The 13,100-nt window shown below is 39.5% G+C and overlaps 2 protein-coding genes and 1 pseudogene across 2 annotated transcripts; 2 read left to right on the top strand and 1 right to left on the bottom strand.

The window, feature by feature from the left end:
- Positions 1-903: 903 nt before the first annotated feature.
- On the top strand, positions 904-3,292 carry tex9 (testis expressed 9). The gene is made up of 5 exons (XM_071910304.2): positions 904-958; positions 1,718-1,891; positions 2,136-2,270; positions 2,987-3,121; positions 3,215-3,292. The coding sequence occupies exons 1-5, from the start codon at positions 914-916 to the stop codon at positions 3,290-3,292; spliced, it is 567 nt and encodes a 188-aa protein (XP_071766405.1). The 5' UTR covers positions 904-913.
- Positions 3,293-3,628: 336 nt separating this feature from the next.
- On the bottom strand, positions 3,629-9,410 carry mns1 (meiosis-specific nuclear structural 1). The gene is made up of 10 exons (XM_071910301.2): positions 9,276-9,410; positions 8,876-9,100; positions 7,704-7,831; positions 7,421-7,523; positions 6,010-6,239; positions 5,244-5,460; positions 5,050-5,157; positions 4,616-4,873; positions 3,956-4,081; positions 3,629-3,850 (listed from the first exon to the last, which is right to left on the bottom strand). Exons 1-10 carry the CDS (start codon positions 9,276-9,278, stop codon positions 3,740-3,742), a joined length of 1,509 nt encoding a protein of 502 aa, XP_071766402.2. The 5' UTR covers positions 9,279-9,410; the 3' UTR covers positions 3,629-3,739.
- On the top strand, positions 9,277-10,913 carry LOC144539392 (chymotrypsin-like elastase family member 2A; annotated as a pseudogene).
- Positions 10,914-13,100: the final 2,187 nt, after the last annotated feature.

The raw sequence follows: 13,100 nt of genomic DNA, 5'->3' as shown, positions 1-13,100 counted from the left end.
TAAATACTTTTTCAGACTTGTTATTCAAAGCAGAAAGCATAAGAAAATGAACATCATCAATGAAAATCATCAACTAATTTTTATCCATCTATCCATCTATCTATCTATCTATCTATCTATCTATCTATCTATCTATAGGATCATAACGCCTCAACAAACTACAACACAGGATCCTGGAGTAAAGGTATCAGTTTGGGGATCTGGATGTCTGAAACCTGCAGATATCCTGTTCAGTGCAACTTAAAGTTACATTTAAAAACTATAGATATAGTGTATGCAACTACTGTAGGCCTATTGTACCAATTATTGTATGATGATGCTACGTCTGTTTGCTATCTACTTGCTTAGGTAGTGACCAAAAAAAGGGTCACACCAACATCTGCATCACGAAACACGCACAGTGGAAAACAAAGAAAAGAGCAAGTTTCCCATAAAACAGCGTGAGTTTATATATTTTTTTAAAATGTTAAGATAAACTCTGACAAACTTTTATCGGTAAGAAATTATATTGTGTAGACTGAAGGATTTGTAAAATATATTATGCATCAAAGTTCTTCAAATGAGCCCTAAAAGGTTTCATATTTGCTTTGTTTCAGAACACCAAAGTTATGTCATGTTGATGATATGGCAGCTGTTGAAGACTCAGCAGATTATTCCCTGGCAAAGACCATACGCAGCATGGAGGAGAAGCTGAACGATCCCAGCAGTCATGAAAATGTTGTGGATGATGCGTCCAGCGCTGGAGACACCGTGGGATCAGGTAACAAATAAGTTAACAAATAATTTTGCAAAAGTTTTTTGGGGGATTGAAAACTACCCTCCAGGCACTTTATATCTGATTTTGCTCATTGTTCTGTTTTTTTTTGTCATTTCAGATGCTCAGATACGCGTTCTGAAGGCAAAACTACGGATTATGCAAGAGGAACTGGATCGAATATCATATGAATGTTGTAAGAAGGTATTGTAAATTTACAGATAACAATGACTAAACTAAAACTATCAGTCTGGCTGAGTGTGACCATGTACTCACAATAGGTTTGAATCTGGACAATGACCTTTGTTGCAGGTTATCCCCCTCCTTCCCCTGTATTCCCTATCACTTATCACTGTGTACTATCTAATAAGGCAGAAACTCCATAAAAATGATATCAAACCAAGTAATATGATGCAGATGGCAGATGGTTTGGAGAGGTGGCTTAGTTGGATAAAGCACTAGTCCAGTAAACAGGAGATACTGGGGTTCAAGTCATGTCAGCAAGCATGCATGAGTAAGATACTTCAAAACTAATGAGTAAGCAAGCTCCTGTAAGAAGCTCCTGTGTATCAGCAGAGGGGGACAGAGCGTCACTCTCAGCTCTGTTGACTGAAAAAATTAACGGCAACTACCCAACCAACAAGTGCAGCACAGGGTGGAAACAAATTTGACACATATATGTTTGAGAAAACCAGTTACAGCTTGTGGACAATCATTCTAAAGACAGGCGTGTTAAGAGTCCCTTAACACACCAGGATCTAAATTTGTCCCCTCTTCCCCCAATCTAATCCATGCTTGGAAATAAGCACCAAATCAAGAGGACGTTACATTGGTGGTTGCATTATCTTTTGCATATTCTGTAGATCCTTGTTTCTAATCCATCATTTTAAGCTCATATGTTGAAGGAGCAGATCACTTTTAAGGATATTGTATGTACTTAAGATCGTGTCTCTGTTGTTGCAGGATGATGAAAACGCTAAGCTTAGCACAAAAATAAAGGAGATTGCGGAGGACCGAGCCAGACTGCAGAAGACCACAAACATTCAGCAAGCACAGATAGAGAAGCACAGAACTTTAGCGGAGGAGTCCGGCAGAAAATGTGATGGTCTCCAACTGCAAGTGGCTGGTTTACAAAAGGTTTGTGTCAGTGACAGATTACCGTCTGAGGTACAGTGTAAAGTGTCAAGGATTTTTAAAGGATATTATGTAAAGATTGACAATATGATAGACTGCAAAACAGGTAAGATTCATTTTCAGTGAAAGATGGTAAAATCTGATATTCGTCCAATACTTGTGATGTACAAAATCAAAAAATGCACACGCCTGATGCACTTACACAACTTAGGCAGTGCTTGTTAATAGTTGCTTATGTTCTCTGCAGGAAATAGAAAGTTTGAACAGATCCCACAAACAAGCAGCAGGCAACCACAACACTGTAGAGGTCCGTCTGAACAGATCCTTGGAGGAGGTGGAGAGGTTAAAGGCTCAGCTGAATAAGATGAAGCAGATGAATAAGGTAAGTAAGTTACCAGATAAACACACACTATGTTTAAATACTGGAGATATTCAAGTGTGAAAGTAGTTTCAATTATTAAAACACCTGGTGGGTAAAGATGCGGATTTAAATGACATTGTTTCTTGTCACAATGTTTGAAAAATTAGATTGCTTGATTTACAGAAAGTGCTCCATCTTAACTGGAAAAGATATTGTAGAATGTATATGAATGTGGAAATCCCAAATGTGAGTAAAAATAGCACAAAATGTGGGTTAAAAATGTTGTCGTGAGCTAAATTTCCTTACTGTCAAAAATGTGCTAAACAGTTCATATCATATGTTGCTAGACTTGATAATATTTTCCTTTAAAGTTGTTCATATTCTGCCTTTGATGCTAACAAATCTGATATAGGAAGTCTTCCATATATTGGATCTGACAGATTGAGCTCTTTATAAGTGAAGTCATTTGGCCGCAGCTGCAGTTGAGCTTGTTCACATGCGTTGGAAGTGTAGTTAGTTTGTGCTTTATATGACACATACATAAGCCTGAGGTACGTGTATGTAACCTTAAATAAGTGCAGTTCATCTCATAAATAATGCATACGCATGTTTTTCAGAAATCCTCTTGATCATTATGAAGATGTAATTCAAGTACTTTGGTAATTGAGGCCCCAGAATGCAGATTTTCAGTTCTGCTAATCTTGTACTAATTTCAGTCTCTTTTTCTATCTAATAAGGACAAGATAAATGAGGATCATCAGAACAAAGAAAATCTACTTGCTGAAAACAACATGCTAAAAAAGCAGAAAGCAGAACTCATTGTGGGTTTTAAGAAACAGCTCAAGTTGATAGACATTCTCAAAAGACAAAAAGTAAGTTTCTGTACGCAAGAGAGTTAACAGTGTATCAAAGCGAATTACTTTTTAATCAGAGTCTAATTGTGAGTGTTTTCTTACTCGGAGCAGATGCACTTTGAAGCTGCCAAGCTGTTGTCGTTCACAGAAGAGGAATTCATGACAGCTCTTGACTGGGGGAAGTCATAGAGCAGTGGAAGATTCAGCATTTCATTTCTTGGACAAAGAAAGCAACCCTGTTAGATATGCATGTTAATGGATATTTATAGAGATGTGTGTGTGTAGTGGAGTACAGGAGGGTAGTCCACTCTCCTGCATTTGATTAGTGTGACAGCATAACAAGGCAAGATCGGATCTTAATTCCTTCCCATTATCACGTTCAGCCACCAGAAAACCTCAGAAAAGCTGTGAATTTTATTTTGGTAATTGTTTGGAGTGATGTTGATGTCTGTCCAATAGTATCCTAATAAAGACAAGTTTGTTACAAAATAAGATGAAATAATTTTATTGTTACTGAATCAACATATGCTATGATATCTTGAGGGCTTTGCTGCCACTAAAAATTGGAACTTAATTTTTTCACTTCAAGCTTAGACTGCCATCTAGTGGTATAGCATAAAACTTTTAAAATGAAAGTTATTCATCGCCTCCCCAGCCTTCCTCAGAGAAGATATTCGCCTGACGTTTCTGAAAGTTGCTCCTGAAGTCCTCATCAAAGTGCTCGAGGTCATCCTCTCGGAGCAAGCCCTGAAAACAGTTACACTGACAGTCACACACATGCATATCCTGTACATGCATGCTTCAACTACAGAACATATGAACCTGTATAGAATTATTCATGCAGCCTCATACCTTAGGTAAATATCCAAGGAGTTTAGTTGCATGGTGTTTAAGAAGTCGTTGCCTCTCCTCTTCAATTATCTGTCGACGCAGCGCCTCCCTCTCCTGCTCAATCGCTCTCTCTTTAGCCTCGAGCTCCTTGGGGGGGGAAAGTGATCAAATTGCCATTCATCAGAGCAAGCCATTTAAAAGTGACATTACAATTAAAAGACGACAACACTAGAGGTGCACCATATTGGTAGGATTATTTCTCTTGATATTGACCCATGTACATTCAATAAAACATATTCTTTGCATAAGTTTAGTCTTGCCCATGAGGTCAGGCAAATGAAAATACTAGTTCTCTTGTCATGTTGGGATCCATCAGAAATAGATTAATGACCAATTTTTTGTCTCATGAGGAAGCTACATTGCTATGGGAAACTGAGGAAAAAAACTTTGAACGTATTGTACTATTTTTTAAGACTAAACATCAAATGCTGCGGTGATGGAACTTGGTTCTTGGTATCTGTGGCCTTCACTTATACAAAGTAAAAGTAAAAGGGCCAATACTATCAGTATCAATGGACACCTACTGTAGTTTGCAAAAAAGTTCCAACAGCACCACATTATTCTTAATGTAGAATATTTCCGATCATGCGTACAGAGAGCAAGGCCTGTAACCAACTGTACCTTGTCAGCCTCATGCTGCCGTCTTCTGTCCTCTATTAGTTTCTCCACCTCCCGTCTGTGCTCAAGTTGCTTCATGCGTCGTTTTTGGGCATTCATCTGCTCTATGCGATCGTCCTCCGCAAACTTGGCCATCATCATTTGGCGGAAAGCCTCTTCTTCCTCTTTCTCTGCCTGCTTCCGCATCTGTTTGAATGCCATTTGGTCCTGGCAGGTCTGCTGCAACATCAGCCTTTGTCTGATTTTCTTCTCCATCTCCTCCTGTTAGAAGAAATTCCAGAATAAATGCACAGGATTCAGGTGCAAATAAGATAAATTAACAGGAGTTCATGGAGTGTCAGATATCATAAGGATACTCTTGAAAAGACATTTGAAAACGTGGCTAAAAATGTGGTTTGGATTTTTGAAAACTGAGGTAGTAAAATAAACATCCTCACGATCTCCTTCTGCCTGGTAGCTTCTGCTTGTTCCTCCAAACAAAGTTCCTCCCGGACTCGCTCCATCTCTTCACGCTGCTGCCTGTCCATCTCAATCTTCTCAGTGAGCTATGAGGAGGGAAGAAAACAGTCAAACCAAGGAATAAATCATTCTTGGATGGAGGGATGGGAGTTGGAGAGAATTGTTCGCTTACCACTTTATGAAGCTGTTGTTTTGCTTGCTCTCTCTCTCTCATCTTGGACATCCTGCTCTCTTCCATCTGCTGCTGATAGCTTGCAAACTCCTTGATGCGTCTGTTCTCAGCTTCCATCTTCGCTCGCTCCATGCGTCTCCACTCAACCTGCTGTCTCTTGAACTCTTCAATGTACTGCTGAGTGGCTTTCACCTTCTCCAGTTTCAGCTGTCTCTCCCTGCAAGAAAAGACATTCATTTTGCAACAAGCAAATTACACTACAGCAATTATTTCTGACACCGTTCCAACACTCGGACTTAGTATAGGAAAGAGATTAGTGCCAGCAGAGATTGGATTTGAATTGCATGAATCTAAATTTGTCATGCTCATATTGAACTGTTGAATTTTTAAAGACATGGATTTGTTGAATAAATGAATTCAATAACTGAATCTGTAAAGCACAATTTGAAATTAAATGCAATGCCATGAATGTGAATGGGACAAATGGCAAGATTTGCAAATTTTAATTAAAAATTTTAATTTAATCCCATTCAATATCAAGCCACTGCATTCAATTTCAAATCGTGCCTTATAAATTAAATGATTGAATTAACTTATTTCCATTTTTTTAATTCACCAGTTCAATATGGGGATAACAAATTCAGATTCATGCAAATCTTCATCATTCAAACCAAATCCCTGCTGGCACTAATCTCTTTCCACAGTTATCCCTTGACTGTAATGATTAGCAAGAAAAATGCGTGTGTGGGCGTGGCTGCGTGCTCACATCTGATCCTCCTCGTAAATCTTCCTGACAATTTCATCAACCATGAGCTTCTCCTTGAGGAACTCCTCGTAAGCCTCTTGTCTCTTGCGCTCCTGCTCCACGAGCTGCTGCTCCAGCTCCCTCTGGTACTGCAGCAGCTCCTCATGGTGCTTCTGCTCCAGCTTCTGCTGCTCAGTGGCCGCTCGCTCATGTTCGCTCTTCATCTTGCGAGCAAAGTCTGCCTCCTGACGCTAATGTCAGAGGAAAAGAGGTACAGTCAGTAAGCCTCAAAACAAAACAATATATACTTGTGGTCAATACCAGAGTCAGGATTCCAACTATTCTCATCCAGTTTCTATCAATCTTTATGCCCATGATACATGTTGGGTGCAAGGGAATGTATTTATTTGTTTGTCCATTTAACAGGGAATTTTTTTTTACTAAACAATTGTTTTCGGCCTAGTCTTATTCGCGCAGCACAGAATGTTCAACCTGCCAAACTCATAAATATGTCTGGTCTATAGCTGACAGGCACACAGTCGCCCTCTACAGGACAGACCGGCTGCAGGGGCCAGATCGGCTGACATGACATAATGGTTCCTTGCCACTTCCTTGTAGCATTTATCACCCTTGTATTAAAATAATTCAGGTAAAAAGCAGGAAGCAGAAAACTATCACAGCCATTATAAAGAACAAAGCCTCCTGACACGTGCGTAATGAAGAGTAATCGTCGGTGCTGGTGCAGCCATATGCTTTGTGGAGAGATTCAACAGTGATGATGAATAGTGACTCCACAACAAGGTAGTACAGGCAGTAGTGCTAGGTAATACGTCATTTTTGAGCTGGGTTCAGTTTCAAGTAGGTTTTGCACAATTTTAACTGTTTTTGATGTTTTGAAGTAACTGTCCATTGCATGGTTAGCAAATAATTCCATTAATCACATGAATAATATTTCAGTTTTCGTCTATGCAAATGGTCAAGCAGTAGTAGCCGGAGTCTCAATAAATAAATAAATAAATAAATAAATGAGGTGTGCCATAGTTAACTTGCTTCAGTAACAATAGGCACCTATTATGCTCCAATCCTTAGTTTTGTGAAGCAGCTGCATAAAGCTGATCAAACAGGTTACCTTCTCTCAAAAACATATCAAAACTTGAAACTGCCCAACATCTCTCAGTTAATGTTAGCTAGCTAAAGCATCATTGAATTGAATTGAATTGAATGTTAGTCATTACAGTTCCTGATATTTTCTACACTTGTTGACACTGAATCTCTGTCTTTCAAAAGCTACAATGTGAAGAAATGAGTCTGGTTTTACTGCAGACAAGAGATAGTTTGTCCTGAGGAGAGAATGTAATCCAAAGAATGGAATCGACGTTTGCCAATTGGCAGCTCGGAAATGAAAAACAGCCAAAATAAAGACAGATCTCACCATGGTCTCAAAACTCATAGCCTCCTTCTCAGCAATCTGTGCAGCTCTTTCCCTGTTCAGATATGCAGACTTGAGCTTCACCTCCAATTCTCGAAGCTCAATGCTGAAAATAATAATACATTTAAAAAAAAAACATAAAAAAATGTACATTTGGCGATGATAGGAATGAAAAAGACCAAAGCAGATAATGATTACACAGAAGCAAGGTCTTCCAATCAAAGAGCTGAGTTTGTACACTTACCCATAATGTAGGTCAAGGTAATGACAATATAAGTGTGCATACCTGTTCTCTTTTATATACTGCCTCATTTTTTCATCTCTTTGCTTCTCATAGTTGATGCGGGCCAGCTCTTTTGCCATTCTCTCTTCTTGTTCAAGTTGCTTTTCCCTGTTCATTCTCTCCTCCTCTGCCTGCAAGTCAATCAGTTTTGACTTGGATTATCTACATGTAATTGACAGTGTTGGGAAGTAACTGTAATCCTTAGGTTATGGAATCAGATTACAAAAGCGAAGTAACTAATCAGATCAACATGCATTTTAATCTCTGCACTACAATTACAGGTACTTTTTCAGGAATCATAATCATCATGCACTGTTGCAACACTGGCTTCCATTTGTAAGATCGTAAGATTTTATTGAAAACAACAAAGCACAAAATACAATAAATGGCTTGGTAACACCCTATATTACAGAGTTTTAACTTCCTATCTACAGAAGAGCTGCCTTAGATCTACAAATAAAACTCCTTTTAACTGTTCCAAAGTTTAGATTAAAGACAAAAGGTGATTTGGCATTCATAGTCAGGGCCCCTAAATTCTGGGACAACCTGTGGATATATAATGTACAAACTATCTTTTTCAAAAGATTTTCATGAAATGGTATGTATGTATTTGCTCTGATTATGCAGAGAGCAATTAGTGGTTTTATTCATTTGTTTGTCAGGAGTCCAATAAAGTTTCAGAAATTCATTGAGTGGGCCTTAACAAGCCCGCAGTATCAGTTCTCCTCTTGGCTTCAATAGGATGGTATACTTGGCAGCCATTGAACTTTAAGCCTCTACTGCTGAATGGTAGTAAACCATACATACATTACATAGTTTAGTCTATTCTTTGCTAGTGTAGTGTAGTTACTGAACTGCTGTGCAGACTAATTCAAGCCAAAAGAATAAGCCTATGCAGTGTAGTGTAATATGTAGTGTAAAGCATAATGTAGGCAAATGTGTGTCTGCCCAGTGCCAAGAGCTAATATAGAGATGGGTGGTTCTGGGATACCAAACTTATTGTTGGGCCTCCTGCAGGTGACAAGGACTTCAGTCAACAAAACAATGATGGGGAGTGCCAAGTTGTTAACTAACTTACCTACGTTACGGGTTTGTAGGTGAGCGTTCACCTATGTAGCATAACGGGTAGATAAATCAAATCCTATTGAGAAATGCCTTTAATAATGAATAAATACCTTTAGAAGAGCGCCCTCGATCTGCCTTTCCTGTAGCTCGTCCTGAACCTTACGCAGATGTCTCTTCCTCTCAGATCTCTCTTCATTCATCACACCGGCTTCCATCTGCTTCTCTCTGTCAATGCGTTTGGTCTGCAGTAGTCTCTGCTCCTCCTGACACTGACGCTGAGACATTATTCTCTGCTGCTGGTTGCGCGTCCAGTTGCGCCTCTGGCTCATTGAAGCCTGGGAGAGAGACAGAGAAAAAAGTCAAGCGACCAAACAAACCAAATACAGCCGAATCAGTTGGCAAACGGTAAGAGTTGTGTTAACTTGACGCTAAGTCGTGACTGCTCTGTTCACAGCTAACGAAGAACGGAGTCAAGCTAACTCTGACTTCAGTTTGGCCGCGCAAATTTACCATGTTCGTTGCGCAGTTCGCTACGCAGCTCTCTAGTCCTTATATTCGTGAATACGTTTATATTAACTAATTCATTTAAACTTGTTTTGTTCGACAGACGCGAATTAGCCGCCATGCACACTTGATGCTTTCCTCAGGTGTTTTGTTTTTTGTTGTCCTAGCAACACCGCGCCAGGACGTCAGGGCCGTGTTGTATTCTGGGAAATTTACGTTAGAGTTCCTGTCTGAGGATTGTTTATAAATGTGTATGCAAGTAAGTTAATTAGTTTAGTAGTAGTGAGTATTTGCACAAAAAATTATGAAACATACAATGGCAGGAAAAATTAAATAGCCTACTGCATCTTATAAATACAGATTAAATAAGATGATGAACAAAAAAAGTTATATAATAATATAAACTAAATGACAACAAACTCAGAAAGGAGAAACAATCTATTATGGAGGACCATATTAGTCATAATTAAATAAATAAATGTTGATCCTTAAGAAACTCCTTAAGCTTTATTTTTACATTTGGAAAGACATGTACACTGTTTATTGCCTATTTTGGTCTTGGCTTTGACTTGGTCTCAATGCCCTTTGGACCTGGTCTTGACTTGAACTCAACTGGACCTGGTCTTGGAATTGACTTGGACTCGATTAAGGTGGTGTTGACTACAGCGCTAACTTTGAATGCCCAGTTCTTTTCCACAGCTGGAGGTCCCATCGCTGACATCCTGCAGCAGGCCCTCCTGCCTGTGGTCAGCCTTCTAACTGCACCAAGCCTGACTGGTGGGGCAGCCTGGTCACCAAGAACATGATCTGGGCTGGAGGAGATGGACAGCTGGCTAGCTGCAACGTGAGTCACATTCATTTCCCACAACCCCTAAATTTTATTCTACAGTCTCATGTAATATAGAAATGGAGTTCCTGTGAAAATATACCAGCCTTACAGTTTAGAATAGTTTTACACAGTGCCATAATGATTATTATATATGTAGAATTTCTAAATGTTTTCGCCATCCTTTGCCTGAACATCACGTCTGGCTCTGTTACCCCTCAGGGAGATTCTGGTGGCCCCCTGAACTGCCAGAACCCTGACGGCTCCTGGGACGTCCACTGTGTGGGGAGCTTCAGCTCCAGCATGGGCTGCAACTACCCCGAGAAGCCCTCCGTCTTCACCCGCGCCAGTGCTTACATCTCCTGGATCAACAATGTGAGTGGAAATGGGCTTGGCTTGTACAATATTTGTTAATATAATATGTGCCTTTTAGTGGACGCTTCTGTCCAAAGCACCTTACAGTACAGTGCATAGATTGTTTTTTTGGCTCCACTTGACAATGTTAGTGCAGTGCTCTCTCTGTTGCTTACAGCTCTGCAGATAGATTCAGCGTACTTACGGTTTACTGTCTTTGTGACAAGGCAATTAACGTTAAAACCCACAGCTATTGATTGACAGCCATTTCTTGGTGGTGATTATGCGGCTCTTAAAGTTGGGCTGAAATAAAAGCAGGAAAATGGTTTTACTTAAAAGGAAATCATTGAGTGTTAAAATGCAAATGTTCATGAAATTCCAAGTTTCATACTCAACTCCTACTCAAGTGGCAGATAGTTACACTTAAAATTTGTAGGAGTGTGCCACCTGCCGTACAGGTGTAGAATATCTATCATTGAAGTGTCATTCAAGTGACATTAGACAGCATACTTTGAAAACCAATTGTCAGCGGTAGGAGTGCACAGAAATCCCTATTATGTATTCTTTGCATGAATATTCATGTTGCAAATAAAATCCTCCTTTCAAACTTAGCATAGGAAATGCAGTCATTTACCAAAATGAAATACATTGCAAAAAGCACATATTATCACAAAATATATGCACAAGAATAATATAATCTAAATCTCACTTTTAGACCTTTAAGTATGTGTGGCTTTAAGTATGTGTGGCTCAAATGAGTGTGGATTAGATATACTGTGATTAAGAAGCATCCAGTCCTAGCCTGGTGCCAGACTCCTGACCCGCCCACTCTTCAGATTTGGTCGAGCGTTTCTGGTGTTGCTCTATTCAACAGCGATATCTCGATCTACCTGTCAACTGAAGGAAGTAAAGCATAACCACTATTTCCTTACATGATTTTGAAAGTCTACCAACACATTTAGAAAGCTGAGCGATTTCAGTTCTAAAACTTGAAAACTCTTGGCCTTGGTAGTGTTAATAGGAGCCTACTATCATTCTATCACTAGTGTATGCTAAAGTGGCAATCTACCAGGAACACATGCATGATTTGAGTGTCTATGTATATCTAGAGGCACTAGTTTCAGCCATAATCCCTGACCAGCAGTTCTCAGGTGAATTGGTGCCCTTGCAACATGCAAATGACGAGAGTAGCCTATTAGCACCAAAATCATCTCTGTGCCTCCGGTAGATAGCTCTGTCTGGTGCACATGCTAATGCTTTAGCATACAGTATGTTAAGTAATTATAGGCGACTAGCATTATCCTCAAAGTGAGGAAATGAGAACCTGTGTCAGCTCTAGCGCTGGCTAATTTTAATGGCACACGTGTAAACCTGCCAGGCTTGTTTAGGGGATTGGTAAAATAGGCCTACAATTCTATTAATAGAATGAACTTTCAATGGCAGAAGATCTCTCTTCCTGTGAGACTTCAAGCATAACTTGATTTGTTTACATACTGAAGTTAGCAGAGTTAGCCAGAACGCTAAAGTATTAAGATTGAGATTTTGTTTTTATAAATTATGAACCTACAGGCCATAGCATAACAAGACTAAGGGTCTAACAGCCCTGTGATGCTGAATTTTGTGGAAGCGTCTGGTGAGATTTTACTTAAGCAGAAGGAAAATCACTGGTGTAAACACCTAAGAAAAGTAGCTCATTTAAAATATACTCAAAGTAAAAGTTACTTTTTAATAAATCAATTCAGTGTAATGTGTTAGAGGGAGGAATAAGGGCCATGATACATGGGAAGTGTTGTGAAGCAATGTAAAGTATGTAAGTATTTTTTCATTATTCTCCTATAGCCAGTGTGGTTACATTGATTTTGTCCTGCTTGCCAATCCCATCCCTGTTGTAAGCAATAGTTTCCTTCTCCACAGCTTCAAAATGTTGCTTGTGCATCTTGGACCTAAAGCTTGTGATACAACAAGCAACATTTTGGAGAAGATGACAAGGAAACATGTCGGTCAATAGGAATTGAAGTCAGACTTGCAGCATAATACCATAGCATTAGAAGTTGCCATGTAAACAATGTGAGAGTGTTTATCCATCTACTTGGGCTGTGTAATCCTGCAATGTTGACCAAAATGTTACACAGTGTCTGTATCACGGTTATAAAAGTTCTGATACACCTGGAAGTTTTTTAGGGCAATGTAGGCTACACTCCCAATACCAAGCAACTAACCAAGTCAAAACACAGGATTAACATCTATTCAAGTGTCGCCTTGCAAAAAGACTTTCCTGTGTGATTAAATAAAAAATGTAAAGGCAACTTATTGATCGATCTTGATCATCATATTTGCCCAGACATGTATTTTCCCTGGTCATCTCTGCCTGAACAGCTGAACCAAAACAGAATCTGTCTGTCATACAGAGCTGAATTCTACTCCCAGTGACTCAACAATAAGTCCATTCCGCCACAGAAACTTTCTCCCTGAACACCTCAGTTCATTTCAGCCACCAGTATCAACCGTGTTTGAGTGCTTTTACATCTGTTCTGTAGTTGTGAGTTTCGTAGTTGGTTTTATTGTGTCGTTGTTTCTGCACTGTTGATTTGTCATCCAGTAACAAAACATCCATGGACTGGAATGAAGGAGAAAGGGTCATCTATAGACCC

The sequence above is a fragment of the Centroberyx gerrardi genome, chromosome 1, assembly GCF_048128805.1.
Source record: "Centroberyx gerrardi isolate f3 chromosome 1, fCenGer3.hap1.cur.20231027, whole genome shotgun sequence".
Classification (NCBI taxonomy): Eukaryota; Metazoa; Chordata; class Actinopteri; order Beryciformes; family Berycidae; genus Centroberyx; species Centroberyx gerrardi.
Note: the sequence above shows the minus strand (reverse complement) of the source record. Positions and strands in the feature narration are given on the sequence as shown.